This window comes from Vigna radiata, chromosome 10 (genome assembly GCF_000741045.1).
Source record: "Vigna radiata var. radiata cultivar VC1973A chromosome 10, Vradiata_ver6, whole genome shotgun sequence".
NCBI classification, from domain to species: Eukaryota; Viridiplantae; Streptophyta; class Magnoliopsida; order Fabales; family Fabaceae; genus Vigna; species Vigna radiata.
In genome coordinates, this window is record NC_028360.1 from 20,782,426 (window position 1) to 20,801,128 (window position 18,703).

At 36.2% G+C, this 18,703-nt stretch overlaps 4 protein-coding genes across 8 annotated transcripts; 2 read left to right on the top strand and 2 right to left on the bottom strand.

Moving 5' to 3' along the window:
- Positions 1–2,245: 2,245 nt before the first annotated feature.
- Positions 2,246–3,822, top strand: LOC106775390. 3 transcript variants are annotated; one of them, XM_014662511.2, is made up of 4 exons: positions 2,246–2,301; positions 2,456–2,503; positions 2,803–3,192; positions 3,425–3,822. In XM_014662511.2, the coding sequence occupies exons 3-4, from the start codon at positions 2,893–2,895 to the stop codon at positions 3,566–3,568; spliced, it is 444 nt and encodes a 147-aa protein (XP_014517997.1). In that variant the 5' UTR covers positions 2,246–2,301; positions 2,456–2,503; positions 2,803–2,892; the 3' UTR covers positions 3,569–3,822. The 3 variants fall into 3 exon arrangements, with proteins under 3 accessions (XP_014517997.1, XP_014517996.1, XP_022642910.1); XM_014662510.2 differs by lacking the exon at positions 2,246–2,301 and having other exon boundaries at positions 2,342–2,503; XM_022787189.1 differs by lacking the exons at positions 2,246–2,301; positions 2,456–2,503 and adding an exon at positions 2,559–2,688.
- Positions 3,823–4,887: 1,065 nt separating this feature from the next.
- Positions 4,888–10,892, bottom strand: LOC106776140 (MACPF domain-containing protein At4g24290). 3 transcript variants are annotated; one of them, XM_014663489.2, is made up of 8 exons: positions 10,685–10,892; positions 9,914–10,198; positions 8,942–9,180; positions 7,934–8,135; positions 7,362–7,430; positions 7,092–7,278; positions 5,913–6,079; positions 4,888–5,783 (listed from the first exon to the last, which is right to left on the bottom strand). In XM_014663489.2, exons 2-8 carry the CDS (start codon positions 10,172–10,174, stop codon positions 5,091–5,093), a joined length of 1,818 nt encoding a protein of 605 aa, XP_014518975.1. In that variant the 5' UTR covers positions 10,175–10,198; positions 10,685–10,892; the 3' UTR covers positions 4,888–5,090. The 3 variants fall into 3 exon arrangements, with proteins under 3 accessions (XP_014518975.1, XP_014518974.1, XP_014518976.1); XM_014663488.2 differs by having other exon boundaries at positions 10,656–10,891; XM_014663490.2 differs by lacking the exon at positions 10,685–10,892 and adding an exon at positions 10,281–10,607.
- A 626-nt stretch (positions 10,893–11,518) lies between these two features.
- Positions 11,519–14,309, top strand: LOC106775735. Its single transcript, XM_014662893.2, has 2 exons — positions 11,519–11,921; positions 14,202–14,309. The coding sequence occupies exons 1-2, from the start codon at positions 11,519–11,521 to the stop codon at positions 14,276–14,278; spliced, it is 480 nt and encodes a 159-aa protein (XP_014518379.1). The 3' UTR covers positions 14,279–14,309.
- Positions 14,310–14,830: 521 nt separating this feature from the next.
- On the bottom strand, positions 14,831–18,083 carry LOC106775734 (stromal 70 kDa heat shock-related protein, chloroplastic). The gene is made up of 7 exons (XM_014662892.2): positions 17,470–18,083; positions 17,045–17,377; positions 16,808–16,950; positions 16,590–16,688; positions 16,150–16,339; positions 15,587–15,985; positions 14,831–15,420 (listed from the first exon to the last, which is right to left on the bottom strand). The coding sequence occupies exons 1-7, from the start codon at positions 17,968–17,970 to the stop codon at positions 15,016–15,018; spliced, it is 2,070 nt and encodes a 689-aa protein (XP_014518378.1). The 5' UTR covers positions 17,971–18,083; the 3' UTR covers positions 14,831–15,015.
- Positions 18,084–18,703: the final 620 nt, after the last annotated feature.

Here is an 18,703-nt window from a genome sequence, read left to right on the forward strand (position 1 = left end):
ATATTATATCACTAGTAAATATATATTGTTTTTATGATAATAACAAATAATTTTTATAATTTTACTGTAAATATAAATAAATTTCATAATTTTATTGTAAATAATTTTTATTTATTTTATAAGTTATTTTATAATTAAAAAATAATAAATTTAAAAGAATGTCAAGTAAAAAAAGGTTAAATTAAAAGAAAAAACATTTACATAAATAAAAAATCAATAAAATATTTTTTTTAAACTTTTTTTATTTAAAAGATAAAATTAGAAAACCCGTGACAACTTAAAATTTAATTGTTAAAAAGTTATAGTTTGACTTTAAAGAAGTTTCATAAAATTAAGGAAAATATTGTAGTACATTTTTACTATGATATTTAAGATTATATACATGTCGGTTTGTTAGGAAGTTTAAACTTGATGACTTATAGAAAATATTACCTTACCAAATAGATAAATTTTGACTATGGTTGTATAAAACGAACAGGTAAATTTAAATTTTTAATTTAAGATATAGATTAAAGTCAAGTTTCATAGAGCTTATAATTTATTTTATACGTTCTTACTTTACTGTTCCCATCATTTATCTGAGTATTGTTAGCAGTTTTCTGACACTGTTATATCTGATAATGGTTGTTAGTTTATACTGCAATTCTGTAAAGCTTAGATTAAGTTTAATGAGAGATAAAAAAGAAAGTGTGAGAGAGAGTTGCATGAAGTAGGATGTGATGATGATGATGATGAGAAGAAGCAGGTGAAAAAACAGGCGATGAAGATGACAGAGATAATAAAATATAAAACATAACAGGCTGCCCTCCACGTTCACCAATATAAGCAATTATGGTATCTTGTTTGGACTATGTATGTACAAATTCTTTGTTCATAATTTTTGTTGTAAAAGTCAAGGTTGCTTAAGATGGAGACATAGGTGTTTGAATCTATTTTTCGACATTTTCTTTAGTGCGCTTTCTTGTCACGGGCCATCTTCTTTTCTCAAAAACATGTCTTACATGCAAAATGGCCAACACTTTCCTCTTTAACTTTCAAACACTGTATCCAAAATTTCATTCTTTCTCAAATAACTCACAATTTCATCATTTGGATTACTTCAAATGCAAGTACTGAGAGAAGTTGAGGAATAATATAATTTGGAATAATCATGGACGGTAGTTCATACAATGTCGTCTAAAACCAATTGATTGTCACACACTAAAGTGAAAGTGATGTTTGCATCTACTTCCTCAAATTCATCTCTTTCTTACCTTTTTCTTTGGGGGGTTGCTGATAATCTTTCATATTCCTCAGACACTGTGATTGTCTCGTTGACAAAAACATGTTCACTCAATGCTTTTCCTTTTTAATCATTTTTCTCTTCATTATTGCTTCATTCATTTCAGTAATTACTTTGAGTTTTTTGGGTATGAATGATGCACTTGCAAGTGATTTAACATAAAACATGACAGATGGTAATACATAGTCTGACAAAAGCCATGGTTTTCCCTTAACCAGTTTATTTTGGGCAAACATGAGAGGAATAAAAGTGGTCTACATCACCACTTTACTACCTTTATTTCTTTTTCACTATAAAATTATTTCTTTCTTCACTTGAATCATGAATGCTCTACTACTGCTTAGCTGTTGGATGTCAAACACTTTCATTCTCCCGCTCCCCTTTTCATATTTTTTTTATTATATCACAATAATAATAATCATTACTACTATTTTACTTGTGTTGTGTTCATTTCATTTTTTGGGTTTATCATGTCATGTAATGTATGAGTTGGTATTTGCACGATATTGCAGCAGCCTTTTTCTCTTCTTTTAATATCTTTTATCAGTGGAGATTTTATCAGATTATGCAAGATTCACAGTGCAATCTTTCTCATGATTACATTTGAATGGTTATGGTGGAAGTGAGGGAATTCAATACATTTATGCCATCATCATAGAGAGACTTTAGGCTTTAATCCTCACATCACAGAGGTTAGGAAGAGGCTCCTATCTCCTTTCATTCGGTGTATTAGTCTTAATCTTAATAATTATGTGTGTTTTTATCATAAAAACTGTTGTTTTGAAATGCATACAATAATTACATTGATGTGTTAAAGGAATGTTGTGATTTCTAATAGTAGTTTGAAATTATTGCTTGCACTATTCATGAGACTTAAAGGGTTGGATTAAGAACAACAATCCAGGCTTAAATAGGAGTACTTTTAGTTTTAAAGGTAGCAATTGAAAATTGTTGCTGAGGCTCTCCTGACAAGAAGGCCCATTCTTTTTTATTTCTTAAAGTTTGCTTCTTCTGACAAGGTATAGTATTCAATAAGTTAGGCATCAGGATCATCGACATGGGAACATAAATAGAAAAGTGTTCCAATAGGATTATCATACACATTTGTCTTTACATTTTCTATTCTCTATAAAGCTAACCTCTTCACCATCATGTTTCTGTCAACCAATATAGCATAAACAACTCTGCTCTTGGATCAACACACTTCAACCTCATTCAAAGGTAAGTTTACTCTATTCACTTCATTTCTATTCAATATCATTATTACAACCTTCTATCAGGCCATGCATACATGTGCTTCTACCCTTTAATATAATTGCCTCAGCCCACCATTTTTTTTCTTTAAATTTCTTCACTTCAAGTGTTCATCAAATCATGATATTCTTGTTTTGGAGATTTTAGTTGTGGTAAAAAACAAGTACCTGTAAAAAGCTTCTCAACAAATCTTCTGTTACTGTGCATCTGCACAAAAACTCCCTATTTAGTACACTGCTGATGCTTTCTATTCTCATTTGTTTCAGGATAGAGTTTCTCTTGAGATTATCATCAGATATATATGAATGCAAAGATCTTGAAAGGCCAAAAATAGAGAGTGTGGTAGAGGTACTACCATGAGCGATTTGAACGGTGAAAGATCAAAGCCTCCATGGAACATATATCCATCTTCAAACCCTGGTCCATCACAGACAGGAGTTGATGAGGAAGCTCCATGGAAAAGCTTAGGGACATCTATGAGTGCTATTTCTTTTGGCTTTGTTGCCACCGCCATTTTGATTTCAATGTTTCTTATAATGGCCATATTTGAACATTTGTTCAAGCCCACCTCACAATTCTCAACGCCAGAATCTATGATGCGACGCTATCAGGAGCACCCACCACTACCAACACCAAAACAGGGAAACCCACAATCAGTAAGTCTCTCCATGCTTTTCAACCTTCCTTTTATTCACTGTTTCTAGATCCTGGAGCAACATTTTCTGCATTTTGTGATCATCAACCTGTGTTAGTTAAGAACTATAAATTAATTATTAACTTTCATGAATGCATTCATCTTGATTTGATAGATAAATTATCTCATCTGCATAATCAAGTAAAGGAGTTCAATATAAAAAACATCATGTTTTGGAAACTTATTTGTGACAGGTTCCAGCATGTTATGGTTCTGATTTCTCAGTGGTGATGCCAGGGCAGCAATATCCTACCTACATCGCCCAACCTGCTCCTCTCCCTTGTCAAAGGGAAGGGGCTTATTGGCCTTCTCATGAACATCATTTTCTATTTAATTAGTGCTTCTTCTTTTTTTCTATCCTTCAATATGTTGCTACCAAGGATCAACTTCTCTTCTCTCTGTATACAGATACTCAGAGACCACCCACCTGTGTCAATTTTATACATAAATATTGTATTTATATGCCAAAATGTTAAGCCAGCTTTTTCCTAGTTTGATGTACTTCAACTTCAGCAACTAAAGTTGCACCATAAATGTTTCTTTTTTGTTTTTACTTGCATTACTATCAGTATTCACTCTTACTTTTAAGCCATTGTAGTTTTGTTTTCTGGTTTCTGATTTCCATAATTATATGTGGGTTTTGTTTCTTATAATATACCAGACATGTTAGTTTTAAGACATTGTTTCATTGTTGAGGAATATGTGCCGCGACACATTGGTGCTGGCAAGGATGAAAGCTAAGAACAAGTACCAAAATTAAAACGATTATAGTTTTGGCAGCAAATTTTAGTTAGACAATAACATTGTTGGAGAAATTTGAGAAGATGAGGGTGGTGGGTGATTAGTGATTGGAGTAAGTATAATGAGAGAGAGTGATGCATTGATGGTAGCTCTCATCATGTCAAATGTGTAAAGAGCCATTCACCATTTTTTTTTAATTTAATACATTCTTGTATTTATATCTTCTGCCAAGACAAAGTATTAATTTTGATATCAAATGTTGAAATTTTCACTAGAGTTATCATTTCTAAAATATGAGTTGTTCATATAAAAGATTATGACATTACTTTCAGCATAAAATTTTAAAAATCAATGTGTGTGAGTCTTTATTTAGCTATGTATCACTAGTTTTTTTTTTTCATTTTAAGTGAATGTGTAAAATTCATAATGCTTGAAGTCTGTTAGATTTAAATAAATCTTGTCTATATGATTTTAAGGAGCATAAAGCTCGAAAATGATAAAGTAGGAAAAGGATAAAGAAATTAAATATTAAACTTCACATGTCACTTATTTGTGAAAAATTGAGCACACCTCAGTTTTCTATTACATAAATATTTTTAAATTATAATGAAATAAATAATTAAAATAGTAAATATGAAATGTAAAATAAATTATTTTATTAAAAACATGTTTCTATATTATAAAATAATAATAATAATAATAATAAGGATAACAAATGATAAGATAATTTAATTTAATATTTTATTATATGCATATATATAATAAATATTCAAATAAAAATATTGAAATAATAAATCAAATAAATTTAATTAATTTGAATTTTTATTTTTCCTAAAGTATTATGTAGCTCCATATATTTCCAATAAGAAATTGTATGTTTTTGTTACTAATGAATAAGCAAAGAATGGAATGTAACTTACCAAGTAACAATATACAAACATGATACTAAAAGAATACTAAAAGATGACATGATTTCTCAGCGTTTACACCATAAATTCTTAGAGTGGAATTGATTAGTAATTGTAACTGTAATTTTGAACAAGTAATGGTGTTAAACTGTAGAAGTTTACAATACAAGTAGGAACATAGCAAAAGCAGAGGAATTTTTGTTGTTCATGGCTAGAGGTCATCCAACATGTCTTCTTCATCTGGTAATATCATGGTCAACAAAGAATACTTAACACGGAGAGAAATTCTGCCCTTATCAACAACAAGCTTTGCTCCAGAGACAACCCAATAGCCAGGAGACTCTTGTGGTCCTCTGCTCATCTCACTTGTGTCAACAAATTTCAGAAGCTTGGGAGCTTGGACCGGAACCGGAGGGCCGCCCGGATAGACGGCAGAATTTATATTAACATCCGAAGGGCGCGGAGGAGGCTTCTGAAATGTGGATGTGAAGTGTTGGCTGATTAAAGTTGATATCAGTCCTGACTTGGCTCCCAACTTGGGTGATCCCTCCCACTCTGGATGCTTCACTGCTTTAGCTCCCAACACCGTTGAGAATTTAAGTCTTAAGAACAGTATATTCTTTATGCCGTAATTCTCAACTTGCAATTGTGCTCCGGTTACTATCGAAAGATCCTCCTCAGATTCCACAGGAGCTGTGCACACCTGAGAGAAATTCTTCCATTGAACCTTCTCGTAGAATCTCCTGTCATATGACTTCCGCTGAAAGTTATCATTTGGATCATCTTCAAGCTGGAAGATTTTTGGAAGTGATGAAAGGTGTTGCAAATGGATGGCCAACCTATTGCTTTTCTTACCTTCAAGATACAGACGTAGACCAGTTACTGGTCTCTTACCTACATCAACCTATTATAACATGACAACAATTCCTGGCTTCAGCACAGAGATTATAAATTACAAATATATGCTTTTTAAATAAAAACTTCCAGTGTTTTTAACATGTGCCCAACCCAGGACCAAAGAACAAAGTTTTACCTGTGTGGTGTTAACATAAAGCTTTGGACCCATGAAGCTAAACTGTAAAGAAGCTGAACTTCGTTGCCTCCGTTGTGGACCAAGTGGAAGATCACTGAATACAGGCGCCCACTGCCTTGGCAGCTGGAATTCCAAGAATTGGTGGAGCTCTTGAATTGGTGGTTTATCTGCAAGATCCAATGTATAACTAAGCATTCTGAACTAGTAAAGATAATCCATGTGGAATAAACCAAAATTGAAGACAACATTAAAAGAAAGTGATCCATGAAAATTTTGTTTTAAGAGAAAAATTTAAGACATGGGCAGTGTAATGATGCATATGAATCACAAACATCCAATCAGTATTCTACTAACAAGAATATGCTTTCTTATGTTTCACTAATTGGTACTGCGTGTCAATGCCTAAACGCCATTAAGTCCTTGTGAAGCATCCATGCACTGGTAGGGCGGATATTTTAAAGTATTTATGACAGTAGGTTAATTCAAAACCAACTGAATTAAAATATAGAATGAAATAGAACTTCAACAAGCAAAGGAATTGAACGCTTCTATTCTATTCCGATGACAAATCATTTTCCTTCACAGCCAAGAGAATAAAATGGGCAATTCAAAAAATCATGAGCATTTTTACTTGAATCGTTGCAAAGTATTATAAGTCTCTGGTGATCAATAGAATTTACAAGTCTCTGGTGATCAATAGAATTTACAAGTCTCTGGTGATCAATAGAATTTACAATATTCCTTGGGATTTGTTAATTCAGAACTTATTATGCATTAGGCCAGAAGATAATCAACATTCAATGAATATAAAGGACTGTCCAACAGCATGTACTGGGAAGTCTATAACCAAGATAAAGATGACAAGTATTTTTGGTCATGCAAAAAAACCAGTTAAAAAGTAGAGAGCAGGCTGGTGGTCATTCTACGAGACAACTATCTACAATAGCTCAGTTGCAGTGAGAATACTTCCCTATGACTAAAAAACTTGCAAGCTAACTCAATTTTCAATAATTGCTTTAATGTTGCAAAATGTTGGGCATCGTGGAACTTCACAAGTTATTCATAGTAAACCTCACAGAATCGCTCAGTCCACAACATAATGGACAACTGTTGCAATCAAATACCAAGAGGAAGTATTATTTAGATAGAACGTATGTAAAGAAAAAGAAATTTGCTTACATCGTAAATAAAGGTTTATTGCATGGCTCAAGAATCCACTCCCTGGCACTCCATTCAATAGAGATGTAATTGGAATGAACGACATTGATATCACATCTGGCTCATGCTGAACAGTTTGTAACCACTCGTTGTGGGATAGGTTTCTGTCATCACTCCCACCCCTCCTCTTGCAAATGTTTACAATATCCTGCCATAAAAAAAAATAAGTACAATTGCTATGGTAAATATAAATACTAAAAATGTTTTCAAAGTTAAATATTTTAAGCACACCTCCTTGTGTGAGTAAGAACTCGATGGACTGATATTGGCAAATGTTAGCCTCTGCTCCCTGATTCCAAACTGAAGAGAAGTAAAATTTATTACATACGGTCAAGTTTCAATCCAATATAGGAAAATAGAAAAATGCTTATTTCCAGAAAATATATATAGTTCTGTATCAATGGAAGAGAGTATCAGACATGAGCGATTCAAGATATTAAAATAGTCGGATTGCAGATTCACAAACCTCCAACTCAAAAAAAGACCTCTAGACTCTCCCCTGACTTCTTCTCTTAATTAAGAAACGTATCAAAATGTTGGAAATGTCATATCAGCTAGAGATATCACTAAATGAAGGTGCAATCTACAATCCGGTTTTATGAAAGTGAGTTAGACTTAAAGTCTATTTTTTAAGATGGTATACCTTATCCTAGCAAGTTTGTTGTTACCCCTATTAAGCCACTGTCTAACCAACCACAAATATCTAGTTCTGACAAAGGTTTAAAGTCCACTAAACAAACCATATTGTGAAGTTTTTGGATAAATACTGATCGGTCCCTATGCTCAAAAAATTGTTCACAAACCTTGTCATTTGGGAAAACTTGATCAGAAGCAATAGTATAGTGGCTATTGGCATCTAGAAACCTCCTATCTGCCATTTCTTTCAATTTTTTCTGAACATCAGCAGGTTGAAGAGTTGATGAGTGTTGCTGCTTCAAATATATTACATCTTTCCCCCCCATTTTCATACCAACAATTATATGAGTGCCAAAGGTATCAATAAACCTGAGAATTGTGAATAGTAACAGTTAGCCAGAGTATCAAACCAAAAATACAGTAAAAAGAAAACCGAGGTAATCCAAATAGAATTAAATAACTTTTAAGACAGGCAACTTATGTTGCTTGAAAACATAATTGAGCCATACAAACAAAGATAATATATCCAAATTAGTCCTAATTTGATTAGAAGATTAGAACGTGGCACCATTTAAGAATATTTATATTATAAATTAAAAGCAAATAAACATCAAAAACAGGAGAATAAATATGCCAAAATAAGCTTTTATCACATAAATTTGGCTTATAATAGGCATACATCAAGAATGAACTTCTTGATGCTGTTATATATAAGCCCAAGGCAAAATTTTCCATGAAAAGGACATTGATCACGGAAGAAAAGTTCAAATAAAATTATGCACTCTTATCAGCTTAACTAAAATGTGTTTTTACAATTCACCTCATTTATGCAGCCATTCCCAGAATTTCATCTGCTTATGTACAAGGTTGAAAATAGAAATGGCAAGATATATAATATTGGGGCATAAATAAAACAACAGAAATATATAGGAGAACTACTTCCACATATTATTCATTTATCATTGAAGGTCATTTCTATCTTTTTGCTATAATGAATCAGCTTAAGGCCCACAGAACCTCAATCATTATGAAGCTAGAGATCAGAGGCCATCCATAGTTCGAAGAGCTAACCAAGATGTCAAAACTAGAACTTAGAGGATGATGATATTTCATTTGACAAGGAATTAGAAATAATTTCACCATTTGGTCAAGATTAATAACAAAACTCAATTCACCTTGCTAAAGCAGGTGGGTCCCACGATGATGGCACAGCTTTCTTAACGTGGTCACAGAGGACCATTTGAGACTTCTCCAGTGCAACAGTATAGAGTGTAATTAACACCCCATCAAAAGCAAGGGACTTCGTAAGGGCTGCATCTCTCTGCCAACTACCAGAAAATTCAAACATTGTATTGAAAAGCCCTGATGGAATTTTGCCGGTCAAAGATAACTCCTGATTGAATTGCTCCGACATCTGAAAACATTTAAAAGTAAACAGCCACTGAACAGGAGATGATGCATGTGTTGCTTAAAACTTAAAATGCTGACAAAAAGAAAGTCAAAGATTATAAACAAAAGAAATATGTTGTTCTGTCCCTTCAAAGATCAAAAGCCTTTAGAAGCCTAATTATCCAAAGATCAAAAGCCTTAAGAAACCTACCAACTGGTTCATAATTTGAAGAGGGTTTGGCTACTTAGTGATACACATAACACACTTAGCGGTTAGGGCATGTCATATGCTTTTGCAATAGCTTATAAGGGTTATTTACATATAACCTACCAAGGAAAGACTACCCACAGCAATCAGTCAAACAGATCTTACCAGTTGAGCCAATCCCTCGTTGGCTTTAAACAGAGGGTATTAGTGAAGCCAAGTAACCAGGAAACATCATACTGAAAACAAAGTTCATTGTGCATCATGGTTTCAAACACATAAAAGTAAAGTTTTGACAGTAATGATGACAAACACCTGTTCACTTTGGAAATGAGGCTAGAGTACGACCTTCATACGCATTCCATCTATCATCTACTAAAAAGTGCATTACAATGGGTAGATCATGAACAAAACACTAACTTGAAAGGAAATGGGAAAAATGATGCACAACAATACTCGTAATTGATTTTTAAGTAACGGCCAAAATTTTCATCAAACAAAAACATGATTTCAGAATTCAATTCATCTCCAGAAGTAAAACAGAAAACTTTACCTGTTGAAAAGACAGAACATCCGACCTGAACCGAGTGCGTTCCCCTTTATCACATTTAATTGATTTGGAAACATTTGGTATTGAAACTCCACCGGGTAGTACCACCTCTCTGACATAACTTTCATCTATCTCAATCAGACGTGAATTTACGGAATCTCCTTTACAATATTTAAGCCTTATATCAAGGGATATATCATAACCACGACCGATGGACCCAATTGCAATCTCAGCAGCTACATGAGCGGGAACTTTAAGTGCCATATCTTAGCATATCATTTCTCTTCCCTGAAATGGAACCAAATTCCACAGTTCAGCACTCTTAACTCAGAAATTAGGAGCTTCGCTAACATAAAATAAATCCAGTCACCTTCTAAAACACAAACCATGCATACAAACGCAAACTATAAATGATTACTCGCGCAACTAAGTAAAAAACAAAAACTCAAGATCCATCTCAAAACCGACAAAAGGAGAAAATTTTCAGAGCGGTGCAAAACTAGTAAAGCTTTTACTCCTTAAGCTCGGCCGAAAAAGGAAATTAAAAAGTAACAATAATATAGTTTTTGCCGCAATGATTCATGATAGCCCGGTGAACTCTCTGTACAGTGCCCCACAAATAAAAAGCTAGGCTGCAATTCAGGAATTGAATGCCCCACCAGCCCCCAGAGCTCAACACGTACTTAACGAAACGCATTCTTAGTAAAAACTTGTAATTAAGCCAAATTTGGTGCTTAAACATTACATAATTACGGTGCAAAAGGAGCTCCTCACAGTTTCTCTCCAGCCGTGAAAATGGAGGCCGCCGCCCAATAGCCAATCAGCGATCAGGCTAAGCAGCACGTGGCTTGTAGCTGGGATTTCAAAACCCTAAAGTGAAAGTTGGATTCTTGGAATGGTGGATAGGATGTAGAGAGAGAGAAACACACGAAAGCGGAGGAGAGAGAGGAATGGAAACCGGAACAGAGGTAGACTAACATTTTAAGTAATTATTAATTAATTTAAAAGTATTGACTATTGAATGAGAAAGAGTGAAAGCAATAATAGCATTCATTGACGATTTTTACAAACTTTACGCCCATTATCTCCACAGATTCATTCTACTTTCTCATTCCCCACTTTTCGCTGCAAACTATAATTTGCAAATTATTATCTTTGCTGCATACTCAACTATTTTTGAAGAGTAATCATATTTTTTTAATGAAACTTTTTTTCACTATTTTGTAGAAAATATTCAATGAAAATCACGAAAGTCAAAAAATGCACTAGTTCTGGTAAAAAATGTGTGGTTGAATACTCTAAGATAAAATCTCAAGTTCAAACACAGTAAAAAAAAGTAAGACTGTTGAAGCAGTGACAGTACTGAACAAATATAGTAAGACCGAAGCTTAATGAATGCATTAGTACTTTGACCCAAAATATGCAAAGGTATTATGTTGCAGCAGTAAAAGATGGTGATGGATTTCACTGTCAAATGTATTATCTCACATGTACTGCTACCTCTGCACATTCATTTTATTTAGTCATCTACACATACACATTACATGATATCATATTACCCTCTCTGTCACTCTGTCTCTCTGCTGCCCACACCTAGTGACCAAAAACATGAGGAATGGGTATGGTAGGATTGGCAGTGAGACTACCCACAAAGCAAGATCCACGGATCATGCTACCACTCCATTCCCTCAAACCCAAAAAGCACCACCAACAACAACCAGCGAGAGTCCGAAGAGGGTGGAAGATGGGAAGGGAGAGATATTCGGAGTGATACTGGGTAGGAGTGCTTCTGTTTCAACCAGTTTTTCTTCTGCATCAGGGGCGTTTGAGGTTACAATGAAAAGGGCATTCTCAATGGGAAGATCTTCATCGGTTTCAGAGAGGTACTGCAGGATCCATGACACAGCAATAGCATCGCCGATTGAAGATGATGACGATGATGAAGTTGAAGGTACAGCAAGATCCAAGGAGGAGAAGGGAGTGAGGATGAAGATTAAGATCCTCAAAGCATGTAAGCGCCTTCTTCGATTCCCATTCTAGTCATCCATTCCTTTTCACCTCTCTTCACTTCAGACCAGAGTGACAACAAACTTTGTCAGTTTATTTATTTACATTTTATCATACCTTATCGAGATCTTCAAATTGCAAAAGTAGATCTTTTTATCTGCTCTGAGAAAACCCAAGATGATGTTCTGTTGCTGTGCGTAAAAGGGAATCAAAGCTCCATACAATGAAAAAACATTGAATTTTGGTCTCATCACTTTTCTTGTTTCAAAGATGGAATCACAGTAGCAGTCAAATTATTCATTGCCAGAATAATTTAAATTCGAAGCATCGATACATAATTAAGTACAGTCCCACAAAATGTTTTTTCTTCTTCGTTCACTTGTTTCTTTTAACAGCCAATTATTTACTGTTAACATGAACGGTTATAGTTAACTGTAAATATAACAATCAATAATAATTGATTTATTTTTAACGATAAAACAAATGTTTATAGTTGACTAACAAAATTAGCGACAACTATTTTATTTTTCATATATACTAGTTGGAGTACTTTTCATAGAGTAAGAAATGAGAATGAATTGATTATAAAACACTAAAAATAAAAGGGGTTGGTCCAAGAGGTTTCAGACACGGCATTGCGTGGTGGTGATGGTGATGTGAGCATTATTAAAAGAACAATAATAGGAATTCAATGTGAGACTTTTAACCATCTAAATTGCTTGATCTCAAGAATAGATAAATTTGTGAGACGAATTATACAAGTTTTGGTTAAGATATATAAAGGTGATAAATATAATAGAAAGAATTAGTTGACAGAGAATGGATAAAAGGTGTAAAAATAAGAAGCGGGAATAGTGGAAGTTTGTGTGTTGTTGAGATTGAAAGGAGAGATATATGAATTGGATAGGGAAATATAAAATCTCTCACTTTTCACTGCAATCAATGCATTTGCAATGAAAAAACCATGGGAGACGACTCGCCAAAAAATAAAGTAAAGTTCCTCTGCAGCTACGCCGGCAAGGTCCTTCCACGACCCTCCGATGGGATTCTAAGGTACGTCGGCGGCGAGACTCGGGTGGTTTCAGTGCCTCGTGACGTGACCTTCTCCGGTACCCGTGCCTTCGATTTGAAGGATTGAATTGAGCTTAATTTGAATTGAATTGAATAAATAGAATAAAATTGAATTGTTTTGCATTGCATGAATTGATGATTCCAGAGTTGATGAAGAAGGTGGGGAGCATGGTGGAGGGGGAGGTGGTGCTCAAGTACCAGCTTGTCCCGGAAGATCTGGACGCGTTGGTGTCTGTTAGGACGGAGGAAGATGTGAAGCACATGATCCAGGAGCACGACCGCCACCACATAGGATTGCTCCGTGCATTCCTCTTTCCCCTTAACAAGATGTGTTTGGCTGCGTCGGAAACCTATCCATTGGAGCAACGTTACATCGACGCCGTGAATGGGATCCTGAGAACAAGCCCTAAGGCCACGACCAGGGGCTCTGCGTGTTCTTCCCCGAAATCAATCTCACCAGATGCAGGGGATCAGTACTCCCCTCGCTTTGGCAATTCGATATCCATATCCAGTGCGATGCAGATGCAGAGAGTGCGAAGCTCTCCCAGCCTCTCCAACATGGATCAGCAAGCTCATTACCACCAACATTCCCATCTCCCTTTTCACAACTATCCATCTTTCTCTACCACTAGACTGCCACAAGATCCTCAAATAACAAGACTTGGTGGAAGGGGTGCCTCCTTCAACCACCACCACTCAAACCCCGGACAACCCTCCAGAGGAATAGTACCCTACGGCTACCCTGATGACTCTGCAACTTATGGGAATGTCCTTCATAACATCCCCAGAAGTCCCAGAAGAAAATCTATATGGGAGTAGCCCCAACCCCCAACCCTCCTTCCTCATCTCTGTACATATATATATATATAAATACCCCAACTTTTGTAAATTGGCACACCGTATCAATCACTGCTAAATTCTCCTTCTCCTTTTTGTTTTCCAAATTCTTATCATAAAAACTACAAACACTGCATTTTTAACACATCTTCTCGTTTATTAACTAACTTGCAACATTTCTAAGTATGTAAAATGTAGGATTAACATTTTAAATATACTTTTATATCATGTTTGACTTTAAAAATTCTCTTCTTTTTTTTTTGTTTCCTTCTACACTATTCGTATCTTATCTTTACTACTCTTTCATCTTTTATGTTTTTCAACTAATTTAACAGTCAATATTTTGTTGATAGTTTATAATTTGTCCCTAGTGCAGATAACCCTCGGAGAACCTCAAATCAGCTATGCATTCCGGATATTATACAGCTGAAGCGAAAAGCTGAAAAAATATAGTAAATTATGAGCCCGTGAGCACGGAGGCGAGTCAGCATTGGAAAACCTCAACTTTTTGAGACTTCAACGATGATGGGCGTGCGAAGATCCTGAATCCTGCAGCATTATTTAATTCCACGTAACAACTGTCCAAGTTCGGGACCTTCAACTTTCTCTGTCGGCATTTTAATTCGATGTACGTTGTTCCTTCAACATTTCTATAGAATCAAGTAAAGTACGGCGTGCACAAATTGAAAATTCTTACTTTTGACCACAGTTCTGGACAATAATATCTCACCTGCTAAAACATTACAACATTTATAAAGATAACCTGTTAATTTACGTAGATTACTATATTTCTAGGCAACTTTAAATAATCAGCCAATGCCATGTCCTGCCAACTTCATACCAGCTTCTTGATTATCCCGGAGCATAAATATTTCCGACAAAGAGCAGTGCGACATAGATGAGAAACCAACAACTCGAGAACGGGAACTCCTACAACTAATTATGAAATCGAGCCAAAACATAATTATCCGCGGTAAAACTGGGAAAAATAAAATAAAACGAACATAATAAACCAATAATCCTTAACAAATAGCAAAAAATATATTAAAGACAAAATTCCAGTGTACGCGAGCATCAATGAGCACCTACAAAATCCGTGTCTAATTTTTACGCACCCACTCTCCATTGACAAAAATCATTAAGAATTTGGGAGGGGAAATACTAACAATAAACTCTATAGGTAACTAGTTTCATTTTGAGTCGGTGAAATCAGCATCTATGACATCACCGTCCGGTCCCTTGCCGGAAGATTCTGAGGGGCCAGCATCGGCACCAGGTGGGGGAGTAGGGCCTCCTGCGCCAGCAGCTCCTGGCTGGTTGTAAAGGGACTGACCAAGCTGCATAACTTCCTGATTGAGGGCAGCCATGGCATCCTTAATAGCTTGTGTCGAACCCCCAGAAATTGCGTCTTTAAGCTCCCCTAGTTTTGCTTCAACCTTCTCTTTCACAGGTCCAGGGACCTTGTCTCCAAGCTCTTTCAATTGTTTCTCTGTCTGGTACACCACAGAATCTGCCTGATTCTTAGTGTCAATAGCGTCCCTCTTCTCTTTGTCTTCCTTCGAAAATTTCTCAGCTTCCTTCACCATTCTCTCCACCTGTATTTCATTCCGCACACAGCAGTAAGCATTCCCACCTCAAAACCCCCTCCCATAATCATAAAATTGGCGTTTCTTTCATATAATTAATACAAAAGAAGCACCTGGTAACAAAAACAAAAACAATATGCAAAGGCTATACAAGACTGTCAACTATAGTGGATACCTCATCTGAAGGTAAGGTGCTAGCACCGGTAATGGTGATATCTTGCTTCTTACCAGTCCCTTTGTCTATAGCGGCGACAGATAGGATGCCATTGGCATCAATATCAAATTTCACCTCAATCTGAGGAACTCCGCGAGGTGCCGGGGGAATACCATCCAGACGGAAGCTACCAAGGGACTTATTGTCCCTGACAAATTCTCTCTCTCCTTGCAGGACATTGATCTCTACACTGGTCTGTCCATCGGCAGCGGTAGAGAAAACCTCGGACTTCGATGTTGGAAGAGTGGTGTTTCTAGGGATAATTTTTGTCATCACACCGCCGAGTGTTTCCAGACCCAAAGATAATGGAGTGACATCCAACAGCACAATGTCGCTGACGTCTCCAGCCAACACACCAGCCTAAAAGCACAAATTAAGAAAAAAATGGTAAATGATAATAGAATAATATATGAAAATAAAAAATTGCCACTAAAGACTCTCCAAAGCATAGAGACATTTTCTGTCCCCCCTCCCCGTTCCCTTCAAATTAAGGAATTGTCCAAAGATTTATAGCTAAACCTCACCTGAACTGCAGCTCCAAGGGCAACCACTTCATCAGGATTGACAGTGACATTCGGGTCCTTGCCAGTCAACTTCTTTACAAGCTCCTGAACGGCTGGAATACGGGTAGATCCACCCACAAGGATAACCTCATCAAGATCCTTAAATGAGAGTTTTGCATCCCTTAATGAGTTCTCAACTGGTGTCCTGAGCCTGAAACACAATTCATACAAGTACAACGATGGTTAGATGTTAGACAGCTTGTTCCGCTTTAGTGAAAGCACGAAAATCTTATGCTTGGCATCCATTAAAACTGAGTGCTTTTAGTGAAAACAGCAAAAACCTTATGTTTATCATCCATACAAATTAAAGCAGGAAAACCTTATGCTTGGCATCCATTAAAGCAGGAAATCCTTATGCTTATCATCCATTCAAATTTAGAGCATTTTAAACCTATCGTTACCTGTCAAGAAGATCTGAACTCAATTCCTCGAATTTAGCCCTTGTGAGAGTTGTCTCGATATGTTTGGGACCATCTGCTGTAGCAGTAATGAATGGTAAACTGAAAAATAGGCACAATATCTCAGTAGTTTGCTTAATTAGCAAAAGAAATCATAAAATGCAATGAAAAAAAAAATACAAGGACGTCTGTAGTAGACGCAAAACGAGAAAGGTAAACACCTTATGTTAGTTTGACTCAATGATGAGAGATCCATTTTAGCTTTCTCTGCTGTCTCGGTGAGACGCTGAAGAGCTTGTTTGTCTTTTAGAAGGTCTATGCCTTCATCTTTCTTGAAATTGGAAGCCAACCAGTCAACAATTCTCTATAGCCAAAAAAGGACGCAACAGAAAGCAGTCAGTCAGCAAACCACAATTAACAAAATTTTCTACAATTCTCAGATCAGAAACAAGGACAACCTTATCAAAGTCATCACCACCAAGATGTGTGTCCCCAGAAGTAGACAGCACCTCAAACACTCCATCGCCAACCTCAAGCACCGAGACATCAAAGGTACCACCTCCAAGGTCAAAGACCAAGATAGTTTCATTGTTTTTCCTTTCAAAGCCATAGGCCAAGGATGCAGCAGTGGGTTCATTGATAATCCTGAGAACCTCTAGACCAGCAATTCTACCGGCATCCTTGGTAGCAGTCCTTTGCGAGTCATTAAAATAAGCAGGCACGGTGACAACAGCCTTGGTCACTTTATCGTTCAAAAACTTGGAAGCATCGTCCACAAGCTTCCTCAAGACCTACAGAGCGACAAGTGGGTATCAATATCACAACAACCCGGCAAGTAACACTGAATATGAGAAAATAGAAAGGAAAGAAAGAGAAATGTGACCTGGGCAGAAATTTCCTCGGCGGCGAACTGTTTACCAATGGCGGGGCAGTCGAGTTTGACGTTGCCGTTGTCATCTCTGATGACTCTGTACGAGACCTGCTTGGACTCCTCGTCCACCTCGGACATCTTCCTGCCAATGAATCTCTTGACGGAGAAGAAAGTGTTCTCCGGGTTAACGACGGCCTGACGCTTGGCGATTTGGCCAACGAGTCTGTCGCCAGTCTTAGTATATGCGACAACAGAGGGGGTGGTTCTTTGGCCCTCGGCGTTGGTGATAATAGTGGGTTTCCCGCCTTCCATGGCGGCGACTGCGGAATTAGTAGTTCCGAGGTCGATGCCGACCACTTTCTCATTGACGACACGGAGAGGAGCGTGCCTCCTGGGTTTACTTTTGACCTTGATAAAGGCCTTGGTGTTTAACCTCTGACCCAAAAATAGGGTTCTGGAAGAGGCGAAGGAGGGGGTTCCAAGGCCATGTATTTGAGCGCTTGAGCAAGCCATCGGGTGAAACCCTAATCTGATAATTGGACGGAGAAAGAGAGAGATTGAAGATGAAAAAGGAAATGGTGAGGTTGGAGAGTCCACCCAAGAAGAAGGGCTGATGAAGAATAAATAAGAAGGAGGGTTTTGGGAGAGGATGAGGGTTATGCTACGTCTTCTGTGAGGCCACGTGTTCTTATTCTAGAACCATCGTAACAAACAATCGCTACAACCTACTACAACACTCTACTACTATTTCATTTTTTTTTTATTATTACAAATCTTCGATCATATTTTCAAATATATTTTTCATTTTCATTTTTTAATTCAATGGTTAAAAAATTTAAGACATGGGTTTTTTTTTTTTCAATATTTATAGTGTTATATTCAGTCAGAAGTTAATGTGGTAATTTATTGTCCTATTTATATCATATTAACCTGATTTTGCGAGTTTAGGTGCTAACTGTTTTTTAACACTATTTGTAGGTCTTGCATTGTTTTGGACTTATATTTTAAAATAATTGTATTTTCTTAACTAAGATTTGTGTGGTTAAATATTAATTTAGTTACTGATGTGCTAACTTTGCTGTAATACAGTTTGCGGTTCTGTTTATATGAATATACAATAAGTTTGGTCTGATAAAAGATGTATATAATATATTTACACTAACTATCTTTCAATAAGTTTTATATTTTCATATGTTCTATCTTTTGTATTTGTTTCGAATGTATAAAGTTGAATCTTCATTAAAAT

What these genes read in the sequence shown, in the direction of transcription:
- LOC106775390 (XM_014662511.2), top strand. Translation starts at nt 2,893, where the DNA reads ATGAGCGATTTGAACGGTGAAAGATCAAAGCCTCCATGGAACATATAT. An exon ending in AACAGGGAAACCCACAATCA is followed by an intron (nt 3,193 to 3,424) that starts GTAAGTCTCTCC and finishes TATTTGTGACAG; the next exon opens with GTTCCAGCATGTTATGGTTC.
- LOC106776140 (XM_014663489.2), bottom strand. Translation starts at nt 10,174, where the DNA reads ATGGCACTTAAAGTTCCCGCTCATGTAGCTGCTGAGATTGCAATTGGG. An exon ending in GACCCACCTGCTTTAGCAAG is followed by an intron (nt 8,136 to 8,941) that starts GTGAATTGAGTT and finishes CACAATTCTCAG; the next exon opens with GTTTATTGATACCTTTGGCA. An exon ending in GTTCTTACTCACACAAGGAG is followed by an intron (nt 7,279 to 7,361) that starts GTGTGCTTAAAA and finishes TTTTTATGGCAG; the next exon opens with GATATTGTAAACATTTGCAA.
- LOC106775735 (XM_014662893.2), top strand. Translation starts at nt 11,519, where the DNA reads ATGAGGAATGGGTATGGTAGGATTGGCAGTGAGACTACCCACAAAGCA. An exon ending in GATTAAGATCCTCAAAGCAT is followed by an intron (nt 11,922 to 14,201) that starts GTAAGCGCCTTC and finishes TCCCTAGTGCAG; the next exon opens with ATAACCCTCGGAGAACCTCA.
- LOC106775734 (XM_014662892.2), bottom strand. Translation starts at nt 17,970, where the DNA reads ATGGCTTGCTCAAGCGCTCAAATACATGGCCTTGGAACCCCCTCCTTC. An exon ending in AGTTCAGATCTTCTTGACAG is followed by an intron (nt 16,340 to 16,589) that starts GTAACGATAGGT and finishes ATTGTGTTTCAG; the next exon opens with GCTCAGGACACCAGTTGAGA. An exon ending in CCCTTGGAGCTGCAGTTCAG is followed by an intron (nt 15,986 to 16,149) that starts GTGAGGTTTAGC and finishes TTGTGCTTTTAG; the next exon opens with GCTGGTGTGTTGGCTGGAGA.